General features: G+C 42.5%; 2 protein-coding genes and 2 long non-coding RNA genes across 16 annotated transcripts; 3 read left to right on the top strand and 1 right to left on the bottom strand.

Moving 5' to 3' along the window:
- The first annotated feature begins 3459 nt into the window (after nucleotides 1–3459).
- Nucleotides 3460–9319, top strand: hnrnpa3 (heterogeneous nuclear ribonucleoprotein A3). 12 transcript variants are annotated; one of them, XR_003411147.3, is made up of 12 exons: nucleotides 3460–3547; nucleotides 4418–4540; nucleotides 4670–4816; nucleotides 5117–5327; nucleotides 5418–5507; nucleotides 5608–5661; nucleotides 5759–5818; nucleotides 6029–6163; nucleotides 6349–6471; nucleotides 6573–6641; nucleotides 8026–8089; nucleotides 8517–9319. XR_003411147.3 is itself a non-coding variant. In XM_027018033.3 (11 exons), exons 1-10 carry the CDS (start codon nucleotides 3542–3544, stop codon nucleotides 6623–6625), a joined length of 1002 nt encoding a protein of 333 aa, XP_026873834.2. In that variant the 5' UTR covers nucleotides 3460–3541; the 3' UTR covers nucleotides 6626–6641; nucleotides 8026–9319. The 12 variants fall into 12 exon arrangements, 3 of the variants coding, with proteins under 3 accessions (XP_026873834.2, XP_026873835.2, XP_081569771.1); XR_014123463.1 differs by having other exon boundaries at nucleotides 6349–6641; nucleotides 8517–8576; nucleotides 8731–9319; XR_014123460.1 differs by having other exon boundaries at nucleotides 6349–6641; nucleotides 8517–8576; nucleotides 8659–9319.
- Nucleotides 9320–9846: 527 nt separating this feature from the next.
- Nucleotides 9847–18095, bottom strand: nfe2l2a (nfe2 like bZIP transcription factor 2a). 2 transcript variants are annotated; one of them, XM_027018032.3, is made up of 5 exons: nucleotides 17891–18094; nucleotides 13046–13318; nucleotides 12268–12363; nucleotides 11947–12084; nucleotides 9847–11509 (listed from the first exon to the last, which is right to left on the bottom strand). In XM_027018032.3, the coding sequence occupies exons 1-5, from the start codon at nucleotides 17930–17932 to the stop codon at nucleotides 10283–10285; spliced, it is 1776 nt and encodes a 591-aa protein (XP_026873833.2). In that variant the 5' UTR covers nucleotides 17933–18094; the 3' UTR covers nucleotides 9847–10282. The 2 variants fall into 2 exon arrangements, with proteins under 2 accessions (XP_026873833.2, XP_081569770.1); XM_081713644.1 differs by lacking the exon at nucleotides 12268–12363 and having other exon boundaries at nucleotides 17891–18095.
- On the top strand, nucleotides 14369–15676 carry LOC113582322 (uncharacterized). The gene is made up of 3 exons (XR_014123465.1): nucleotides 14369–14881; nucleotides 15130–15202; nucleotides 15375–15676. It is a non-coding gene; the product is annotated as an uncharacterized LOC113582322 (long non-coding RNA).
- Nucleotides 18096–20871: 2776 nt separating the features above from the next.
- LOC113582338 (uncharacterized) lies at nucleotides 20872–22369 on the top strand. Its single transcript, XR_003411151.3, has 2 exons — nucleotides 20872–21122; nucleotides 22110–22369. It is a non-coding gene; the product is annotated as an uncharacterized LOC113582338 (long non-coding RNA).
- The last annotated feature ends 1548 nt before the right edge of the window (nucleotides 22370–23917 follow it).

Below are 23917 nucleotides of genomic sequence, written 5' to 3'. Positions count from 1 at the left end.
GTTCTGAGACATATTTTAGGTGCAAAAGTGACAGCTTGCAAAAACGTGTGTGTGCATGTGTGTGTGTGTGAGAGAGAGAGCGAGAGAGCGAGAGAGAGAGAGAGAGAGAGAGAAAGAGAATGAGTGAGTGAATAAATGTGTGCGGGCAATGAAATATCTCCGTGTCACGATGCTGTCATCTCAGAGCGCTAAGAGTAAAGGTGTGTGACAAACAGCTGAACAGCAGCGCTGGCCGTGGGTTGCAGCAGAGAGAACCTCTTAACAGATCGATCACACTGCGACTATGGAACAACATACACCGCACAACACACACCTACACTATCACACCCTCTCCTAAAGCCCAGACAGCCCACAGAATGCATGCTTAATAAATGATGCACAGATAAAGACATCGCTACGGTGGTGCGAGCGTGGAGATCTGAAAACGCTCATCAGTCGTGTCACAACACTGCCTGTGAAAGGTAAGCAAGAAAAGCAAACGCTGTCAGGAAAGTTCTGATGTGGAACGATATGTTAATACTGCAGCCTCACACCACACTTCTCTACTTTAATGCATTTCAAATGAACTGCTATAACAGTGGCAGAAATAAACTGATGTTTGCCAGAGAAAGGAAGCTTATTGGAAGGAAGCATCATACAATGTGAGCTTTTAAAAATACGAAAGCCCGTGTTTTCGAGTGTGCAAGATAAGCTTCCGACATTGGCTGAATTCTCTGCATATTTTTACCTGGTCTGGTTTTAAACAAAACCTCAAGCTAGGAGTTTATAAAGCATGATCTCCGTGCTGAGCTTTAGCGTTAGGATCATTTACTTCTACACTATAATATATAAATGCAAAATGTTCTCTCTATCTTTTATAAATGCAAGACAGTCTGACCTCTCCAACTTGTTTCCAATCCATTTTTAATTTCATCCCCGCTGAATATTTCGTGTAAGTATCAATTAACTGTTGCAGTTACGTTTGGCCATAAATTAGACAAGAAGAATTTGGCAAGCAATAAATAAAATCCTCTAGCTTGACAAGTACTTTTAGTTTAAAGATGCATCAAGCTGCACCTTGGCAGTTAAGTATCGGAACCGGGGTATCGCAACCCCCTACAGCAGCGGGTGTGCCATGACTGACACGCTCCTTAAGGGAAAATTAAAGACCAGGACCGTTCTTAGCCAGGGTCCCAAACTGTCATAGTTTTATGATTAGGAGATATTAAAGAGAACAATCAAAGTGAGTCAGTATGCAGTTTAACTTGCTGCAATCACCTTGGATTATAAAAGGGAAAAGTCAAGTATATGCAGATTTAATGCAAATGTGTTTTTTTTTATACAATTCCCTTGTTCTTAAACAAACCTCACAACTGTCATTTTCATTATTAGGATTATTACCTCAGCACTAACTGTATAAACGTAATCGTGGTATATAACTCGACTTACTTTTTTTGTGGTCAGGAACAGGATCCAGTGTTTTCTATTACAAAGCTGTCACACAGGGTGTTAGTAAGCACTTCAAAGCTGTCCACCTGAGTTCAGCCTTTTAAAGAAGAAAATGCCACAATAGCATTTGGCAAAAAAGGTCCCAATGTGTGTACAACATGATCATCGGTCCTGGATTCAGACATTCTGATATTTTTGCACAACCTATTCACCTTGACAGAGTATCAGATATCTTAAAGAAGCTTCTTGAAAGTGCATTAAATACCTAATTCACCAGAGCTTTAGCACCATCTGCTGGACAAAATTCCATGTTTTTCTGCTTTAAATAAGAAATTACTCGTCTATGCTCCTTGGACTTAAGGATGATCTCTTTACAAAACACAAGACAGTTTTAATGATTAGATTTCTAATCTTGCCAGGTTTGAGAAGACATCTAGAATCCCAAAGAACAAGAGTTTTCGAGCTGTTTATAATGTCAGACTGTAACCTAAAACATGTAAAGGAAAGCACCCTGAAGCATAGTGTCGTAACAAACTTTGTTCTCAAGTTTTTAATTTTTATAAAATAAACAGCCACACAAATAGAAAACTAATAAAGTCACTTTATTTGCCAGTTGACCAACCATAACCTTGGCAATATGTGTACAGTGTCAGCACTGACAATGTAGATACTATTTTTTTTGTTACAGGGATAAATAAGAAAATCATCATCATCATCATCATCATCATCATCATCATCATCATCATCATCATCATCATCATCATCATCATCATCATCATCATCATCATCATCATCATCATCATCATCATCATCATCAGTGGGCAGGGGTAGCTCAGTGGTTAAGGTACATTCTTTGTAATTTGAAGGTTGCTGGTTCAAGTCCCACCACTGTTGGGCCCTGGAGCAAGACCCTTAACCCTCCCTTGCTTAAATTGTACTCAGTCATAATTGCAAGTCGCTTTGGATAAAGGCATCAGCTAAAAATAGTACTGAAGAGTTTCTCCATTCACATTTTCAAAACTGACACTACAGTAATGGCCTTCAATGACATGGGACGTCAGAGTAGAAGGAATGTTTTTAAGCAGCCAGCAGGTGGCACAATGCTCCATCCTAACTACCAGCTGTGGCTCCTATTACTGGAACAAAGGTTCTGTATTAGCTACACTAATACTAAAAACCAGCTTGCCTGTATCTTTAATGTTTTTTCTTGCCTGCATCTTTAATGGTTTTTTTTTTCTTTTATGTTCTCTGTACACAAACCATTTATGGAAAGCCTGGACTAATCACTTTCCCATTGCCTTCTTAGAGACGAGGGGAAACGAATGAGTGATTTAGTAGTTATGCAACCTACAGTTTTGACCCAAGACATGAAACATGCAGGCAGACAGGTAAAATTTCCATTTTGTTGGAAGGTTCAGCCAGTTCAGTACATTCAATGCCTGCAAACATTACCCATCTTTGGCAAAATCTTTGAGGCTTTGGTAATTGAGACATGCAGGGGTTACCAGAGGCACACAAGTGAAGCATTCTGTCTCCAAGGTTTCCATCAGCTCTGCAAAGTGCATATATGAACATATGAAAGAGCTGGAAAAGAAAAGATGTGGAAAGTGAAGGCAACTGTGGTTCTCATGGTAATCGGAGCACTGGGGGCTGCGACCCCAGACTGGGAGAACGGCTCCAGCAGTTCTCAGGAACAACATCTGAGATCTCCGTTCAGAAGAGTGCAATCTTGGGAACAGCTAAGATTCTAGGCAGGACCCTCAAGCTCACAGGCCGCTGGCAGAGGACCTAATGTGAAGGAAAAGAGACTGCATGGAGGAGAGTGAGTGGGGAATTTGTGTGTTTGTTTGTGTGTGTGTAAAAATAATGCTAATGTTAGTGTAAAAGTGTAACCGATTAACGTAGTTTGTAAGCCTTTATAAACATAAAATGCCAGCCAGTATAACTTCTTTAAACTCTGAGCTCTAGGTTTGGGAAAGCTGGTACCGAGTCTGCTGTTATTACTGACACTGAGCTAGGACAGATGGCCATCTTGTGGTGAACATCGGTATTGCACTCCAGCAGCGCCAAATTTCCACCTTGTGTCAATAAGAGGGGACGCAGATACTGCAACATGGAGGTATAGACACGTTATTACGTGGTATTGGATCGCGTATCTAAACAATAAAAATAAGCTTAACACGTTTCACAAGAAACGTTTGAACTGTCGCGTAAAGCTACGAAGCAGCTCTCCGTGCAGCTGCCTAGCCAGCCGCGCTAGCTGCATAAGCTAACTAGCTCCTTTCCGTCAGTTCCATATTTTTAGATGCGAGCTAGCTAACTAGGTATAGCCGCATTTTCCTACATGTGTCTGTCATCATAATCTACGTTTACTGATGAAATGTTGTCAGGAGTGATCCATTTTCAGTGTGTCATTTAAGAAAGCGACATCATTTCAGTCAGCTATCTTAGCAAGCGGGAGCAGTGTAGCGGGGTCGGCTAGCCTCTGCGTTGGGTACAAGGCATAGACCCCTAGCTTGCTTAACTCATCTTACATATTTAAATGTAATCTGTAACGTTAGTCGGGTGGCCAGTTTCTTAGTGTCCATTTGAGAGTCTCTAGTTTCGGCACAGCCTAGTTCAGCAAGAGTGAGCGTGGTTACAATATGGAGGTTGGGACCTCTAAAATGGCGTTGGAGCCCAGCAGTCTAGACGTGGTTGCATCTAATAATAAAAACCTTTCTACCAGCATTTTCTTAAAAACAACTGCCTAGATAGATAGATAGATAGATAGGTTTTTAAACTAAGTTTAAGGCAGTGTATATACAGGTAGATGTAACTAACATGCCCCTTACAGAAGACTAACAGCCAGATTGGTCGGCTATCAAACTAGATAACTGCTTCTTATCTGTAGTAAAAGGTCATCACAGCTCCATCTCTGATTAACTGATTGCTTGTCCTAGTAATGGTGTGTGTTGTGAGCGTGTTTCTGCTGTGTTGATGAGAACAGACCCATGACAGTAAGGAGCCAGAGCAGCTCAGGAAGCTGTTCATTGGTGGACTAAGCTTTGAGACAACAGAGGACAGCTTGCGTGCTCACTTTGAGCGATGGGGCAAACTCACAGACTGCGTGGTTGGTGAAATCCGCTGTTCTTGTTTGCTTATTTGACACTCGTTTCTTACATTTTTTTTAAATTATGCTACATTATGCTACCATGACTGTCATTGTAATAACCATTTTACTAACTGCTCGTCACTACAGGTGATGCGTGACCCCGGCAGCAAGCGCTCACGAGGGTTCGGTTTTGTGACGTACTCCTGTGTGACTGAGGTGGATGATGCAATGAGGGCTCGCCCTCATAAGGTTGATGGTCGTGTGGTCGAACCCAAACGCGCGGTTTCCCGAGAGGTGTGTCAGGACCAAACACTGTGTACCTCATACACTTCCTGTTATTTCTGTCTATAGGGGGCAGTGGTAGCTCAGTGGTTAAGGTGCTTGACTTGTAATGGGGAGGTTGTTGGCTCAAGCCCCACCCCAGCCTAACTGTTACTGTTGGGCCCCGGAGCAAGGCCCTTAACCTTCAATTGCTTGATTTGTACTCAGCCATAATTGTAAGTTGCTTTGGATAAAAGTGCCAGCTAAATGGCAAGAATGTAAATAGATACTGCATATGTAGCTAAATAGCCTATGTTATCTTTGATGATCTAGGACTCAAATAAGCCAGGTGCCCACTTGACAGTGAAAAAGATCTTTGTTGGTGGGATAAAGGAGCACACAGAAGAGCATCACATACGTGAATACTTTGAGCGGTATGGGAAAATTGAAAACATTGATATTATGGAGGAGCGACCTACAGGGAAGAAGAGAGGGTTCTGCTTTGTAACTTTTGATGATCATGACACTGTGGATAAAATTGTTGGTAAGAGAATGTGCCACTTTTTAAGTGTCTGTTGTTTTTGTTCAGTTTAAGACAATAATGTAAGCTCAGTTCCATTGTGTCTCTCTTTAGCACAGAAGTACCATACCATAAACTCCCACAACTGTGAGGTCAGGAAAGCACTACCAAAACAGGAAATACAGGCAGTTTCTAACCAGAGATGTACGTATTACAATTCATATATTCTGTACGCGTGTATTTAAGTGTAAATACGCTAAAGGAAAGGAGGACGTGTCAAAAGGTTCTTCTTTTTTTGTTTTAGATCGTGGAGGCGGAGGGGGTAATTTCATGGGCAGAGGGGGAAACTTTGGACGAGGTAGGAAAACGAGTTTATGTGAATTCTGTAGCCACCCCTCTCCATCTGCATTTCACAGGCAGAAAGAACACAATCATCCATGTATTGCTTTGCACAGGAAGCTATGGAGGAAGCAGAGGCTATGGAGGAAATGGATACAACGGGTTTGATGGAGATGGTAAGGCCATTTATTTCGACAAGTCAATAATGTATTTGTCTCTATTAAGTAATCAGACTAAAGCATTTCATGCTCAGTGTAAAGGTAGATTTTATTTTGCCTCCCCAATGGAGTTTTCTTTTTTTTTAGTCCAGGCTTAGGTTTTAGTCAGAGCTTGGGGAAACTGGGCAGTAAAGTTGAAAGCCTTGTGATTCCTTTGTATGTCCTGAGGTGGGAACTATGGTGGTGGGCCAGGTTATGGTGGTGGACGCGGAGGATTTGGTGGAGGCTCCGGTTATGGCCACCATGGCGGAGGAGGTGGCTTTGGAGGATATGACAACTACAGCGATGGACGCAGTTTTGGTGGTACGTGATTTAAACCTCTTACACTTGTGTTCATTGGTGCCAAGCAGGTTCTTTTCCCTAAAAATTGTACACAAGCTGGTTATCATGTCATCACGCTATATGTCTGTTCAGTTTGAAGCGTTCTGATGTAGCACCTATGGCATTTTGCCTACATCAGTAAAGCCTCACACTTTATCGACGTTCAGGAAACTTCGGTGGCGGAGGCGGAAACTACAACGACTTTGGGAATTACGGTGGTCAGCAGTCTAACTACGGCCCCATGAAAGGGAATAACTTTGGAGGGAGGAATCCAGTTGGACCATATGGAGGTGCATCAGTCCCCTCTAAGCCGCGCTGCACCATAGCATGTACTGCACCCTTTGACTCAGCGTGAGGAGAAGCGCACAATGCTTTGTTTTCTTGTTCCCAGGTGGCTACGGCTCAGGTGGAGGCAGCGGCAGCTATGGATCGAGGCGATATTAACGCGCGCACTTTCGTGGTGAGTTAAACGCAGCACCCGTTACCAATTAGCCGTGGCGTTCTGCTGACCTAGAATAACTATGCGTTTTATCCTGTATTCAACAGGCTTCAGGTGGACAGTTAGCAGGAGATGAGATGAGTGGAGAGAGGAGAGGGAATGGGAGGAGAGGTCAGGAAAGCAGCAGGTTACTGTGAGAAAGCCAGGACCTGCTAGGCAGAGAACTATGGAGGCTAAAAGCGCGGAATCTCAAAGGACTGTGCACACTAGCTGCAGTGAGCAAGAGTGTAGCCAGGTACACCTGATCTAGTACGTGACAGTGTATGTACATTCCTTTGATATTACCTTTTGTGCATTGCAGAAACCCCTTTGCTTTTTTAATCATTATTATTGTTGTTCTAATGTTTTTAGAGTGGTATATAACGTGTCCCAGTGGTGGTTAGCTTTTGAATGATATGGTCTTAAATCATTTTCTCTTTAGTTTCTTATTCAGATTTTATAGGCATTTGTTTATTCAAAAAGGCCATAAAAACCAAGTTGCAATCTATGTATTTTGTTTATTTGTTTCAGTGTACACACACACACACACACACACACACACACACACACACATATATATATATATATATATATATATATATATATATATATAGGCTGCAAGGCAGTTATTACTTATCAGTGTCAAGTGTAATTTTCTATTGTTGGTGTGTATGTGCTGTCTTGCGTTGTATGAAACAAAGCAAAAGCAGTGTAGATTTGAGGGCATGTAACAGATTCACTTGTATAAATAGAAGTCTAGATTGTTAAACTATTTTGAAAAGTGAAAAAAGAAACCAGATAAAATAAAGTTGTGTAGAAAATTCCTTTATGAAGTTTAGTGCATCATTGAGTCGTGAAGCAAGTGCAGTTCTTCTGAGTGATTGTCAATGAGCCCAAAATGTCTGACATTTTGTGTTCTTCATTTTGAGTATGTTGCTCTGGCATATGAGCAAAGGGGTCTTGAGGTACAGGCAGAGACCACCAAACAGGACTCAGTTGCCCAGTGTGGATGTCAGACAGCACCTCACCTGGACCAGGCAGCGAGTTGTGTCAGAAAAGTGGAGGGGCACGGGAGCATCGAGAGTCAAGAATATGGAGGAAAGCCTTCAGTTGTCCATCAAGGAAGCTAGCGTCTGCACCCCCCCCCCCCCCCCCCCCACAAGACTAGTCTAAGCACTTCAAGGGCAGCTGACGCTAGCGAAGGAAGCCTAGCAAGTTCCTGGAGCCCAAAGGTGTGCCAGCGAATGCTAGCCAGAGGAAGGGGGAGTGAGTATGAGGGTTGAAGACACAGGTGAATAAGGCAGAAGACAAAAGGAGATGACAGTCTTAGGACCAGGTAAGAGTAACCATTCTGCTTAATTTACAGATTGAAACGAAGCGGCTCTTCAGAAAATCTTGTATGACACGTTTTCAACGACAGTTCTGGATGGGTAAGATTAATTTCTCAAAAAATATGTCAGGAGCATTTTAAAATATCCTTCCATAGCCACAAACAGAAGCTTATCCCCAAACTCTGAGTCTACTTGATAGGACTATTCTATGAGATATAATACTGATGAAAGATTCTTTCAAAATTTTAAATTAATAGGCCTATTGCCTGTCACCATTCACAGTAGTGGTGTTTTTGCAGCAAATTACAAGTAATGATGTTTCATGCCATTACATGCCATTACAGAGGAGCCTCCCCTTAAATGCCATTAATTTATAAAGGATAAGGCATCCACTTCTTACCTAAAACCATTTTCGTTAATGAAGCAAAATGAATGAAAGTATATTAATAGGGAAAATCTGTTTATTATATGAGCAGTATGTCTTTAGAGTGCAGAACAACGTAATGTTTATTTAAAATATGTTTAGAAAATGAAGAACTGTGAATGTTCTCGCTGCCAACACCACTAGCCCTGTGCACTGAACCTGGTGAGTATGCAAACTGGTAGTCAAATAGCCATGTTCTCGTACAGAGTGGCAAATTTCATGTCTCTTTTTATACTTTGGACAGCTGAGCTGGTATAAAAGTGGATATGCCTGCTCTTCTGTGATTCTCAAGTCATTTCCACCTGACCTCCGTTAGGGCTCCTATGCCACCTCATCATTTTTGAAGCCTGATCCACAGGAAAGATCCACACAAGCGCACTAGCATACAGAGATGCGCACGGCCATGGGTCAGTGCCCTTCAGCACCACACTGGCTTCTATAGCAGTTGTTGTTTACCTGGATATGGGAGGATATATTTTACTCAGGGATCATTCATGCCTGTAAAATTGTTTTTATTCACTTCTTTAATCCGGCAGCACCACACATCTTTAACGCACGGCTTGAATGCGCATTTTCCCCCTAATATTCATACTTTTGCTTTGTGTGAATGTGTATTATTATTATTATTATTATTAAGTATTATTTTTTAATAAAGGTGTTTTGTAATGATTTTAGCTGTATTGGTCTATTGGTCTATACATGCTCCTTTGCATGGGTTGTTTTTGTTTTTTTTTGTTTTTTTTAAGGGTCTCAGACCCGGTTTCTTGCTTCGCATGCGAGCACATAGTGTAACAGACGTTGAATGTTGCGCAATGCAGGTGAATTGTTTGGATGCATTTAAACTGTCAGAGCAGGTTAAAGCAACCAAGGTGTGGCAGGTTGTACCGCGAGTTGAATGATGACACTGATGTAAGAGCATAATTATTCAATACGACTATAACAATGTAGCACACCTCTCGAGCATAAAGGCGCTATTCTATTAACATAGTGCACACGATGTACACAAGGCGTCTTTGAACCAGCCGATCCTGTTTGTTCAGTCTGGCCAATGGCTTCTGAAGGGCTGGTGTGGGCGGACTTGGGTTTTTTTGGGTTTTTTTAAGTGTATGAGGGTAAAAAGTGCTTGACAGTGCAAACACTACAATGAGCAAAGCTGTTTTTCTTCTGTTTGGCCAGCAGGGCCCGGAGGGGCCGACGTATACGGGCTTCACAGGGCTGGAAAACAGCCGTGCTGTTGCACAACCTTCTGTGAGGTTCAGACAGTTCACTTGGGAGCAGTGACCTGCTACACATTTTACACAGATATTACACCGTGGGGAATGCTGATGCAGAAATATATTGGGATTAAAGATATTTTCAGATGTTTATTTAATTTGAACTGTTAATGTCCTATACTGGTTTAATAGCAGTGATAGCAGACAGACTACTTAAATCACCTGATTAAATGAATGGTTTATTTTTTTATAAAGCATGAAGTCAGAAGATAAAATCGCAACAGAGCTGTAAATTAAGATATAAAAACAGACTTGAGTGCCAGTGATTGCAACACAATTAATAGCCTTCTAAAACATATACACAGTACATTGTCTGATATTTCAATAGCAAATAAAGTATAAATGTATTTACAAACCATATAGATAAAACAATCTCAGATAAAATATAAAGAAGTACAAAATATAACAGACATTAAGAATATTAAGAAAGTAGAATAAGCAAAAACTATATAATAGTTCTGCCATCTTTACTGCTAACGCTTAAGCAAAAATACCTACAAAGTTTTTTTTTGTTGTTTTTTTTGTCTTCCTTTGCATAGTATTTAGCTAAAGAAAATGCAGTACCAAGGAGGAGGAGAGCGAGCAGAATAAGTGCTAGTTGCTCTTGACGAGAGTCTTTTTGATGCGGGGGACCAGGAAGACGCTGCCGTCGGAGGTGTGCTGGAGGGAGTAGTCGCTGGGGGAGTAGGGCCTCCCCTGCTCGTCCTTCAGCATGCCGAACACCTCCAGGTAGAGGGAGCTGAGCTGCTTCTTCAGCTGGCGCAGGCTGGCGCTGTTCTCGCTCTTCTCCCGCACCAGGCGCACCTTCTCCTCCTTCAGCGAGTCCAGCTCGCACTCTAGGCCCATGATGTTCTCCATCTTGCGCTTGCGGCAGTTCTGCGCCGCCACCTTGTTCTTGCCACGCCGGCGTATGTCGCGGACGAGCGCCAGCTGCGGCTCGTCCAGCTGGTGCTTGGACATCATCTCGTTGAAGTCGTCCACCGGCAGGTTGATGATGGCGTCCACGGAAAAGGGGATGCGCAGGGCCTTGGCACGCTGCTCGTCGCGCGACAGCCGCGCCTCCGCGCGCCTTTTTTGCTTGTCTTTGGTGAAGGGCGGCTTGGAGTAGCCGCTGGCCTCAGCCGGCTCCGTCTTCGGCTGCCTGGCCGCACCTTCCGGCGACTGGCCCGCAGGGGGCGGCTCCGCGCCAGGTGGCTGGGGGCCGTCGCTCGGCTCCAGCAGCGGGAACATCTCAATGTAATCCGACTCGGTGCTCCCCGGGCTGCCTTCCATCTCGTCCATGTCGGAGTCACTGAATCCGAAGGAGCCTTCTCCGCATGGCGACTTCCCGGGAGAGCTCGTTTTCGGACTGGCGTCCAGGGACAGACCGGAGTCCGAATCTGGGAATTCTGCCACGGCTTCGGGCTTCCCCATACTGATGTCCCCCGGAGAGAGGCTGTGTAGGTCCATGGGCTTGAGCAGGCCGTCGTTCGACAGTTCGTCCAGGTGGACAACCGTGCGTTCCTCTTCATGCAACACTGAGCCACTGCTCACTTTAGCCTCCAGGTCAGGGTAGAACATGTCACAGAACTCGTCCGGTTCGAAGGTTTTGTTTATATCTGTGGTTTTTAGACTCATCTGATTAAGGTCAGGAGGCACCACGCTGCTAAAAGCCCCATCGTAGGTGTTGATGTACTCTGGAGGGCACATGTCGGTAGTGTTACTGGTGATGTCAGCCAGGTCTGGCATATACTGGCTGTAATTTGTCTCCTGTACATCAGCAGCTGGGGCTGCGCTGATGTATCCTGTCATGTCCAGCATTTCCTGAAGGTTCAAGCAGTGCTAAAAAATAAAAGAGAGCAGCGTAATCATGTATCAGTAGTAAGCCAACACCTTCTTTATGCCAACAAGTTTAAAATATAAAGGATTTAAAAGTGATCTAATTTGAATGGTTTGATTCCGAACAGGAATCATAGCAAAAATAATGAGGTAAACACTGTTCCAGTAGCTAGTCAAACCACAGGGTGACCATAAAGCTGGCTCAGGTGCCGAGTTGCTATGGTAATAGGCAGGTTGAGGCTTCCCTACATCACATGATATGGAAACCTGCTCACACAGGGACATGCCTAGGAGTTTTTCCTCTCTCTCTCTCTCTCTCTCTCTCTCTCTCTCTCTTTAGTCTAATATGAAGGACATCTCCTAGTGCTAAGACACAGCCGTGGCTCTTCGTCCGCTTGCGCTAGCCCCGTAGTACCATCCCATTAAGGTGTGAGCCATACTTGCAGATCCATCCAGGTCTGGTCCAAAGGGCCTGGCAGCAGGGGATTCTGGGTAAGCATGGGTATTTCTCCAGGCATCATGATTTGGGTGCTGTCTGTGGAGGGAGGAATGGAAGGACCCAAGCAGGGGGGAGCAGACTGGAACAAAAGGGGAGAAAAAGAATAACACACCACAGTGATTCAATGACATTCTCTAAAAAACAAACAAAAAAAAGAAGGTATCTAATTTTCCATACAGTTCCATACATATCCTTACATGACTGTATAATAGACATTTGATCATTAAGAAGCCAGAATCATGTCACGTTAATGCTCCCTTACCTCTGCTGGCTCTACTAAGGGAAATGTCTCTGCCAGCAGCTGCATGCACTCATCGAACGACATGGCATCTCCATCTTCCTGCGTAAACGGCACATTCTGCACGTAGCAAGCCAGAGACGTCCATGTCAGACCACTGGTATCACACCCAAAGCAGAAAGCACGTAATTCCGACCACTGACATTTTAGATGCTGATCCCCGGTCAGTTTCAAATGAATAATTCAGCGCCAAGACACTGTAGCATGTCACGCAGCACACCTACATGAATACTGCAGCAGAGTGCTGTTAGCACTGCTTATAGGAAGGTGTTTATCTGAAGCCAAACGCCACCTACCCTGAAACCTGAACCACCCGAGTTCCAGTAATTACACTAAAGCAGCGGTAACCCGGCAACCAGGCAATTGCACCCCAGTGGGTTAGCAAGAGGGTGGGGCCTTTCCTAGAACTGGATGTATATGGAGACTATAAGCCCCTGTGTGCACTCATATCTGTTTACCTGTGTGACATCAGCAGTTGCTTTGTTACTTCTGTGTGTGTGTGTGAGAGAGAGAGAGAGAAAAAGAGGTGTCCGTCTGTTGATTTTTGACATCACGTCAAAGCATTACTTTGAGTTTGAATGTTTGTGTGTGAGTAAAATCTCTACAGGTGCCTCATTTGCTTGCATCACACTACTGAGCGTTTGCGTGTGTGTGTGTGTTTAAGAGCACTAAAACTACAGGTCCCTCATTATATTGCATCAGAATGTCGTTTGAATTTGAGTATGAGGGTGTGTGGGTGTACCTGCGGGATCTCTGCAGGCGCTGCACAGGCTTGTGGCAGGGCACTGGTGGTGGGTGTGGCCCGGGGCACGAACTCCCCCGTTTCTTCATCGAGCTGCAGCTGAGAGAGCAGAACCTTCTCCTGCTCCTTCACCCTCTGTTGTCTCTTCTCCTCCTCCAGCTCCCTCTGTCGTTGCAGCTGCACCTCCTTCTGCCTGTAGCTAAGGTCGAACACCTCCCTGCCTGCTCCCAGGTCTATGTCCTGCCGCCACAGGATGTCGATGAGGTCCATGTCCTGTGGAGTGGGTGAAAAAACACCCACACTCAGTGACTCGTCACCCAGCCCTGGGAGTCTCTGTGGGACCTGCTGTCTGCAGCTGCGCAGCGGTGAGCACACAGCCCATCCCAGCCCCAGCTCACAACCCACAATCTGATCTTGAATGTAACGTCGAGGAGGGAGCATGAATAATAGATGATCTTCTCCTCTTTCCTCCCTTCTCTGCGACCCACCCACAGTGGACTGATAACGCACGTTCCCATGCAATTAAATCAGAACTTACTGAATACAAAATCAGAACTTACTGAATACAAAACTTACTGGCTTAGGAAAAATAACTCAGAATCAAAATATGCACACACAACGTTTTTATATATACATACATACATACATACATACATACATACACACACATATCTACTTTATATAAAGTAGTTTAAATATCTACTTTAAATATCTCTGTATAAAAAAGTAGTTAAAATATCTTCTTTATATAGCTCTACTTTATATAAAAAATAGTTTAAATATCTTCTTGAAATATCTCTATATAAAAAGTAGTTTTAATATCTACTTTAAATAGCTCTACTTTATATATCTACTTAAAATATCCCTCACACACACACACACACACACACGCTTCTATGGACTCATTAACACATGCATGAATACAGAACCCCAGTATTGTCTGGCATATACACAGATCATATAGCTGGTCACCTTAAACTGTCAGCCATGTTTTGGGTACTCGGTGCAAGCAGATTAAACTCTGGGCAAGGACAGAAACTGGTGTGTCTTATCGGAGTTTGCTACAATAGCCTTGTTTTCGGAGCATGCCAAGGACCAACACGGCTTAGGGAAAGATCCGCACTACCAGCATACAATGAAGAGTGAAGGGTGAGACTGTGGTTTTAAAACGCTGCTGATTAGATAAGCTTTGTAACTAAAGTCTTCATTTAATTTTCTGGCCAAAGTAATATTTAATTTCAAAGATATGACAAAGGTCACATTAGCAGGCAAAAGATCACAGAATAGTTCAGTTTTCCCTGTTTGTCCTCAAAGAAAAGACAATATATCATTTTAAATGAAAGACCAGGCCAGGCATAGAAAATAAAGATAAATAAAACGGTGTTTCCTAAAGAGGTTTTCAAAATCAAGTCAACCTACAACCTAAAAAAAAGATATGACATCATGTAAAAGCAGTAAATCTGAACAAATAAACCATGTGAGAAAATACGGACATTAACCATGTCATGGTCTGAGAAAGGCTAGTCTCCAAGAATGTCTGGAAGTAAACTGTTAGTGTCTGTTCTTCCTGTTTCCATTCTCTGCCACTATCTTTTTAACTGCAATTTATTTACAGAGGACATTCATTGCAATCACCAGACTATTGCGTAAGCTCTCTGGGTATTAGGTCAGAGAACGCCATGAAGCATGTGATGATGCTTCCGGTTAAAGTCTGCAAAAAAAAATTTTTTTTATTTACTTCCTACATTCTGTGGATCACAAGACCAGTCACCAGGAAGAAGGGGGACTGTACGAAGCAGAACTGGGCACTAAGTAACAGACGGTACCCTTAGTAGGGTAAGGGTAAACATTTTTTCATGTCTAGCCAGGGCTGTGTAAAAAAAAAACTGAAAATAATTTAGGATTGTGCCGCAATACTTTGAACTTTAGAATGTCAGGAAACCAATACAGGAAAGCGAGACAAATAGACAAATAGTTTCTGAGAGATATATATATATATATATATATATATATATATATATATATATATATATATATATATATATATATATAAATAAAATCAACAAATTAAATGTTTCCTATAGAAAACACTGGAGTTGAATAAAACACTCAGGTCCAGCAGTCAGAGGAGGGTCCGTATTGAAGCAATGGCCACCGGTAAGTCTGCGTCTCCTTCAGCCCTGACCTTACTAGAAGTGCTGTATTATGTCAGGGCTGTCCCAGCACATACTAGGCCACAGGCCGTTAACGGGCAGTAACGTGGGTGCTGACAGCGCTCTGGGCCAGGCCTCGTTAATCTATCTGAGTCAGACATGCTCTCCAAATCCAGATTACAGCCGGGAAGCGAAGGGGGCGGGACGGAGACATGATGAAATAAACAAGTACTAAATGCATCCCTCTCACGAGAACCTGTTGGACAAACCCACGTGAGAAACTCTCTCTTTCCGTCATCGACTGACATGACGAACGCAGGTATTTGGTCCTTTGATTAAGATTGATTTGATTTTGATTAAGTGTGACCGTTACTTTGGAAGTGTTTTGTGCTTTAAAAAATATTTTGTATATAATTCATTGTTATATTCATTTCAAAACTGTTGTGTAATTCCATTTCATTAAACGTATATAACATGATGAAGTAAGACTCCTGATCTTATTCTTACTAGAAATGGTTTGGGGATAACCTACGTTAAAAGACACTTAGGTTGCCTGGGTAAGATCTGTAGCTATGACGCATGTTTCATCATTATTGGGCTGCTTGTTTATTGCATACAAATTATGACTATATGCAGAAAGCTCACACATGTGAGTGAACTTTCAAATTGGTCACTTTCAATTCAACACATGCCCATATGGTACATTTTATTTCACACTAAGGAGTAAAATGTGAACTTTTAGATTCTACTGTAACAAAATTTATGCAGTTTTTGAAACATTTTACATTCATCAAAATGCTTAATCATAGACATTTTCAGAGGTTTTTAGCTCATCTTGTTCACTAAATCTAGCCAGGCAAGCTTTACTTCAAACTTGACAAGTTACCATCACAACAAAGGTCCAGCGGTAAAAAGGACACATCTGCAGTCTCAAACATTCCCTCATGTGTCCTGGTTTATAAGCATCATCAACTACCTACTATGGGGATTCAGTTTTATTTAAAATTCAACACACCTGTTTTTAGGTGATACTTTTTTCCTGTAAATATAATGATCTCACCAGGATATGAACTGTGGCGTGGACTAAGGGTGACGTACATGTTCTGTGATGGTTCTAAGTTAAAGGTCCGGTAGCTGCCCCTTGGCCGCTTTGTAATGTTTAATACATTCCTTTGGGAGAATGATGCAAGCATGAGAGAAAAAAAAAAACTCCATTACAAATAGTTTGGGATTTATTTCACATATCTCCTCTTCTTTGGCATGAGCGCAGGTGTCTTATACACTCCAGCTGGAATTACAGGAACAAACTACGGTATTATCACAGGTATTATCATTTGTTGAACTTCGTTTAACTGTAATGTGATCAATATCAAACAAACAAGGAAGAGGAATTGTTGAAGAAATTGAGATTATTTCCAGGTGGAGAGATGTGCTCAGGCCTCACTTCTTTTTATACTGAGGTTAAAGGAAGTGAGAGTTCCCAACAAAGCATGTCTGTTTTATGGTTCAGATAAAAGCTGGTGACCAAACCTGTTCTGAACTAGTTTACTAAGTACATCTATTGTTCCAGCATAAGTCAGAAAGGGAGAAACTAGATAAATGGGCTTTAATTGTGTGTATATATATGAGAGAGAGAGAGAGAGAGAGAGAGAGAGAGAGACAGACACACACACACACACACACACACACACACTACCAAATGCATTCAATCAATTCAATCAATGCAGACATTAGATTTTCTTCCGAACACATATCTACCAGTGTCATATTTGAATAGTTTGCTTTATATCTGAGGTCCTGTTTAAGTCTGATGCATGGAGACTTTTTGAACAAAACAAACTGTATTCTGTTTGCTCAGGGCTGATCTCTTAATTACATGTACACCATCCTGACGTCATGATAAAGTGCTAAAAGAACAAGCACGGTCCTCGGAGCCCCCTCTTGCCGCGCAGCACCCACCGATGCCATCCACGACACCACTCGCCAGGGGCTGCTCGGTTTTGCTAGGGGGCTTTTGACAACCCACGGGGAAGGCGACGGCTATATCCCAAAGTAATAATAGTATCAGGCGCTTTCTCCTGACATGATAGTACGACTAAATCGGCGTTAAGATACTGGACACCGACTTTAACCGAAATGTCGAGGTTTAAATTCTAGGAAATTCTGCTTTTCTTATATGGGACCGGACGGCCGACTTCCATGACATGGCAGAATTTTTTTTTTTTTTTTACAAGAGCAAAGGACGCGCAGGCTCGGAAACAAGTGCTGGAAACGCCTCCTTCCGATACCCACAAAATAGCCACAATTTTAGTAATTTCCCAGTAAATTTGGTCATAAGGAATTATCATTTAAATATTCTCCAACAGGCATATAACGATGTAGCTAAAAATCACTTATGGATTATTAGTACACCAGAAAATACACTGTCCAACACACACCAGCTGGACTACAGTAGCTTGTCTTACATGTCCACAACACTGACAACGCTGTTGCCCGTCCCTGGACCCAGGAAAAAGTTCCGAGCACTACAGCCTCCAGGCTCTAGTCCACCAATGACACAGAAAGAAATTATAATGAAAGAAACTGTGCTACTAATCTTGTCATAGGCTACGAATAAGCAAAAAAACATGACGACCTTCCCATTTGATGTCAAGATACAACATGCAAATAATTATTTAAAAAATATATTTACCTGTTGACTTGGATGCGTTTTAGGCAATTCGATCTCCATCATTTTAGCGAGACACTGCCTCGTTTTACGAAGCAACTCCCAGTGCCGTTTGTTAGTATGTATTCCTTACCGACGACCGAAAATAAAACTCGTAATAAGTGTGCGCTGAGCCACTTCAAGCCGATGGCAAAGGACACACGGTACACTCGGCGGAGTTGGACGATTTGCGGAAAGCCCCAGTCATTTGCTGGACCTGCCCAGTACCCTCGACAACCAATCAGCGAAGGCCGCAGATCCGGCGAGGGCTCGTCCCTCTTCCACCTTCAGACGCAATCACATGGCAACTCATCCAGTGCTTAGTGGCGTGGGTCCCAGGTCGCTATTATTTGGCCTAGTCAATCGTGTAGCCTATATTATGGGTTTAATTAATGTAAAAATACATTTTGTAATAAAACATGTCAATGCTATCATGCAGTAGCCTGGGACCGGCGTTTTTTTTGGGGGGGGGGGGGGGGGGGGGGGCCCAAATACCTCATGACCAGCCATTTATTAACATGGTTTCAGTAAGGACAGGATATTAAACGAAGTACAAAAATAGTTATTTTAGACCAGGCCAGTTGTGGCAAAGCTGAGTATATACAGGGATCTACACAAAATCACTTGTGTGGCTTCGTGTATATACAGATCTTGAAAACGTTGGTAATGAGGCCATTTACAGTTTCTCAGGCACTTTTTGACCAAACTGGTCGATACCGTAACCACATTCTCTAACCAGCTAAGAGCCTGTGAAACACTAACACATCTTGCAAAACTCCTCATCTGCTCTGCAAAACTCTATACTTCAATCCAAACAAATACATGCTACAAAACTCTATAACTGATTCAAATAGTAACAAACAGCAGTTCAACAGTAAAAACCTACATGAATTCATGAACCATTCACAGGCAAAACACATCTCAAAGATGCCAATCGCAACCTGAAGTTGGCTCTAAAGTGCGATGGTTGCTTCTTACTACTGTACAGTGCTAAAGGACACCTGCTGTGATTGACCAGGACTCACTACTATTACAGTAAAATCATCAGAACACAGATGGTTGAACAAAGTGAAAAGCAAGTAACTTTACTGGCTTTCATACAATATAGTACTGTAATACTCCAACAGCCAAAAGTAATATAAGATATAACAAAATACAAAACAATGGTTTGCCATGTGCTTTCCTCTGCCTGATCTACCCTGTCCCTGATATCAGATCACATGTATTCATCAACATCGCAAACAATGTTTTCCCTGCCAATGCAGTATGGGAAAAATCCCCAGGCTTTCCTGATCCAGCCCTGACACTCTGATGCTGTGGTACCCTACATGTCTCAGTCATAATGTTTAAAAGTGACATTTGGTCCTTCAGGGTTGGTGGTCATATACTTTCCATCTCCAGAAAAGAATTCATAAATTGGATTGAGGGATGGAGAATATGGAGATAGAAATTCATCAGACACATGTGGTCCCTCACCACAGATGAGTCTTGGAATAAAACATTGTCCCATATGGCTACATAACAATGGTCAACTCTCTTTAGACACCAGTAGTTGTATGTCGATTGACTTTAGAGTTACATTTGCAGGCAGTGGTTGAGCAATTGCAAGTCGGTACAAGCAATGACACAGTGTTCTCTGTTGTGCTACAGGTTTGCTGTTATCTCATGTGTGTTTGGAAATGACAACATGCACTGATGGCTTGGCCAGTGCAGTTATCACCTGAGAACAACTGTGACCAAGGCAGTCAGGTAAAAACTCATTTACATTTTCAACATTTTGCAGACGCCCTTCTCCAGAGCGATGTATAAAAAAGTGCTGTCATCCATTCACAGAATGTATCCTAGCCAGTAGAGAAGGTTAGATTCAAAGATACCATGGAACTAGTGTACTGCTAAAATACAGGAATCAATTCTGATACATAGAACAAATGAAAAATAAGTATATGTGCTATATCAAAATGATGAGTGCAATAGTAAATGATACCAAACAATATCAAACAAGTGCTAGAGTGTTCAGTATAAAAATTCCACAGGTGCAGGATTAATGGTCATTTAAATACTCTGCAAATGTGGAGACGGCACCTGAAATAAAACTGTAAACACAAAGGTTGTTCTGACAGATGCTCCAACCCACTACAATCCAGGAACCTCTCCATCTTCACACCTGAAAAGTGAAAGGCTGTGACACCAAATATGTGGCATGAGGGCTTGGACACCCACTCACCAACTTGTGATCCTACGACTTTCTGTCTAGCAGCTTGCGACCTCTACTGGTCACATATGAACATTTCAAATTGGCTACGTCAGGTCCTACAGCTAGAGCAGGGCTACGTAACTCGGGTCTTAAAGGGCATGAGTCCAGCGCATGTGGCCTTTCCCTTCTCTAATACGGAACCTGGTAATTAAGTGAGGAGCTGAATCAGGAGTGTTTGAACAATTTACCAAACTCTGATGGATCCCTTTAGGACTGGAACTCGGCAGCCATACTGTAGAGGTCTGAGCGGTATTTTATCACGACCAAATTAATCTCAGTCTTTAATCATCACATTCAGGTTTTATTAATTACAGCAGAGTCGCTGTTTATATGATTGGCCTAATCTTGTAGGGAATGAACTATGCTGCATGCATGCTTTGAGGTGAATCCTTTTCGCCAGAAGAGTTTAAAATCTGATAGCTGTACCTACTTACCAAGTACCCAACTAAATAAAATACAGTCTCAATAAACACTGTCACCTGTGTGTGATATGAGCACGTTGCAATTAGTCTAACGTCTAAACGACGAATAAAGTTAACAGGTTATTTTTATACCAGTCGCTTTGGCACGTATCCGTTAAGAACCTCACTGTGCCTCCATCGCTAAGAGTCTACCACGATAGCCCACCGACTGAAAGTACACTGAAATGAAACTTTTTTTTTTCCCCCCCTTCCCTCTCGTAAGCGCGTCCGTCATTGCGCGTTCACGATTGGCAGCTCCACGTCGACATTCTTCCAGCTGAGGAGTGCGCTACACGGTTTTGAGTGGCGAGGAAGCGACGGCGCAAAAGCACCTCGCCACTTTGTTCAGGGTCCGAGTAAGGACGGCAACTGCTGAATTAACGAATAAAATACTCGACAGCTGTGATGACCACGGCTGCCATATTTGGACGCAGCGCGCTTTTTTTTTTTTTTTTTGCATTTTGTGCATAATGTGCTGAGTTGCAGCTGTGAGTTCCAGCAGGTATGTTCAGTAACATTTTTTCCTGTTTCTGGTGAAAATGCAATGCGCCAAGATAGTAGGTTTTTTTTTCTGCATAGATATAACAGCGTACAGTTTTAATTCATTGTTATTATCCCCTGCGCCCGTGGCCAACTTTAAAAAGCTAAAGTGACCTTTAACAATAACATGTTGCTACAATATCTGGGTAAAATTAAGTATTTTTATGTGCATATGCCATTCTTGTCAGAGCATGTCTGTGTATTTGGGGCATTTTCTGTAAAAGAAGTACGATTTTAAAGTCGAACCCAAACGCAAATCGTGCATGAAGTTAAAGTTAAGTATTTGATGTGTTGGCAGTCCATTCCAAGACGGCCCAGTTATTTGATTTTCATGATAAAACGGCATATCCAAACAGCTCCAAACAGACACGTCAGCTCTTACCTATCGACTACTCCAAATGTTCACTTCCTAACCCTGAAGTTAGGTAAGGTTGAGTCTGAAGGTAACCCTGAAAAGTTCTCACAGATCTTTCTCATGTCATACTTTCATTTTCCGCAGTTGCTTATTTCATTACGTACAAACGCCTGTGTGTGTGTGTGTGTGTGTGTGTGTGTAAACGCGAACCACTGAGGCCAATGTGTATCTCCATATGTAGTTGTGTGAAGGGGGTTGGGGAGATTGAGTCCAAGTTTCCAACTGTAGGCATCTTATCGTCTTTTAAATTCCTCTTACAGTCATTGTGCCTGGAGTGCCTGACTCTCACACTTGGGTCCTCCTCAGCCATATTTTACTCGTTTCTAAGATCACCTCCCTCCCCTCCTCCCTCCCCTCAGATATAGCACAGAATGACTATTTAAACTAGAACCCTTTATTTAATGTGGCCCATTCCATTTTGAAGAAGCCTTGCACAAAAATATCTGGACAAAAGGAGTAAAATGCGTAGCATGCTGTCTGCGGTGAATTTGAGAACTCTGACCTGTTTCTTTATCCATCTGATACTGACAACAGTGAGACGAGCAGTTCCGTCGTGAAGGAGGATCCGCATGCTCTTCTATGGCTTTCCAGGTAAAGTTCTGTGATACACTCCGACTCTGTTTTTCGCAGTCAGTGCATTACAGAACTTTGTTTTGGGAGTTTTAAGCTCTTGCCCGGAGAGAACGTGCGTTACGTCTGGAGGGAAGGATGACAACCCCGCAAAAGCTCCCCGACGACGCTGAGCTCCGTCACTCCCTGAGCATTCTCAAATAAAGCATTTTACTATGACTGTCTCCCTTGCTTTGTCGTTTGTAACGTCTGTGGAAAGACTGGCAGATTCCCACACGTACACTAGTCAGATCCAAAAAAGGGGAGGCTTTGTGTTTTATTTTTATGCAAAATAATTAGCTGACAATAATAAACCAGTTTAATGACTGTGGAAAAGGTTTAAAGAGCAGCATCATATAAGATTTCAATTTAACATGTGTTTAGTTGTCAGAATTTATCCCATGCCACGTAATTTATGAGGAAGGTACAGGCCTGTGGGAGATGTGTAAATGGAGAATTTGTGGTGAGTTGTTGCACAGCCAGGCCTTCAGGAGGCAGGCTTGCTGGAAAAGGTTGCCTTTTTATGATCATCTGAAAGTAGTTTTGCAATTTTGCTTGCAGTGATTGAGTTGGGTTTGGGTAGGGGTGAGGCTTGTCTTACATCAGTGTAAAGGAACAACTTCTCACAGCAGTACGTGCCTGTCTCGTCCCCGAGGGCGTCTGACTCTACAGAAGGGCACAGGTGATGGGAGTAGTGGTGGGTTGGCAGATCTGCTGGGCATCGTATACTCAAGCCAAATGGAAGTTCCTGCCTTAAACCCCCAGTGAAGTGAAACGTGATATAATTGAAAGTAACTGGAATCAGAAGAGAGTGTCTGCTCTCGTTAGAGACTGGAGAAGGCACTTTAGGGTTGTGTAAATAGATGTTAAAGGCATAACATTTCCCATGAATAAATCAGATTTATTTATGTAATTAAAAATGCTTGCTCACTCACCTTTTAGGTACATTTTGTATAGCTAGTCTATATAAAACTTTTCATTCTCTAGCCTAGGGGTTCCTAGATCTGGGTCTGGCCATCTACTCCCCTGCCAAGTTTAGTTCTACTGTTAAATTCAGATGCTAATGAAGGTCTTGATTAATTGGATTAGGTACGGTAGATTAAGGTTGCAACAGAATTCTTCAGAGTGGTAGGTAATCGGGGCTGAAACTGGGTATTCCTGTTCTTCAACACTGGCCAATTGACCAGAGGGCCACTCTCTTCAGTGATCTCTGCGATCGCTGGGATATTTTGGGATGGTGGACGACTCTGAACTCAGCAGTGTCGCTGATGTGCCTGATGATTGTGCTAGTGCAGCAGAATGCTCACAACCATGCCACTGGCATGCTAGTGGCACTGCTGCATTAAATGATGCACTACCAAAAATATAAAATGGACAAAAGTTATACTGCAGCAAGAAACATTATTTAGCCATTTAATAACCATATCTAGGTATCACTAATAAAATGGCCAGTGAGAATTCTTTTCTCTTTTACATAAACATGATGTAATATCGTATGTGACATTTGTCCACATTGCAGTGTGAAAATGTTTTTTATTGCAATCTTGGTCAAAAAAAGATCTACTGTATTAAGATACAAACATTTTAACCTTTACTGAGTATTAAGCACAAAATATTCACACTGCTTACAAAAATGTAAGAAGTAAATATGAAATATGGTGACCAGACTCTAGTCTTGATATATACTATTGATGACTCTTCATAGAGACTATACTGCTGTTGATTTATCTAGA

The sequence above is a fragment of the Electrophorus electricus genome, chromosome 4 (genome assembly GCF_041902795.1).
Source record: "Electrophorus electricus isolate QZ-2024a chromosome 4, ASM4190279v1, whole genome shotgun sequence".
NCBI lineage: Eukaryota > Metazoa > Chordata > Actinopteri > Gymnotiformes > Gymnotidae > Electrophorus > Electrophorus electricus.
The sequence above is the reverse complement of the archived record's forward strand: the minus strand, read 5'-3'. Positions and strand labels throughout refer to the sequence as shown.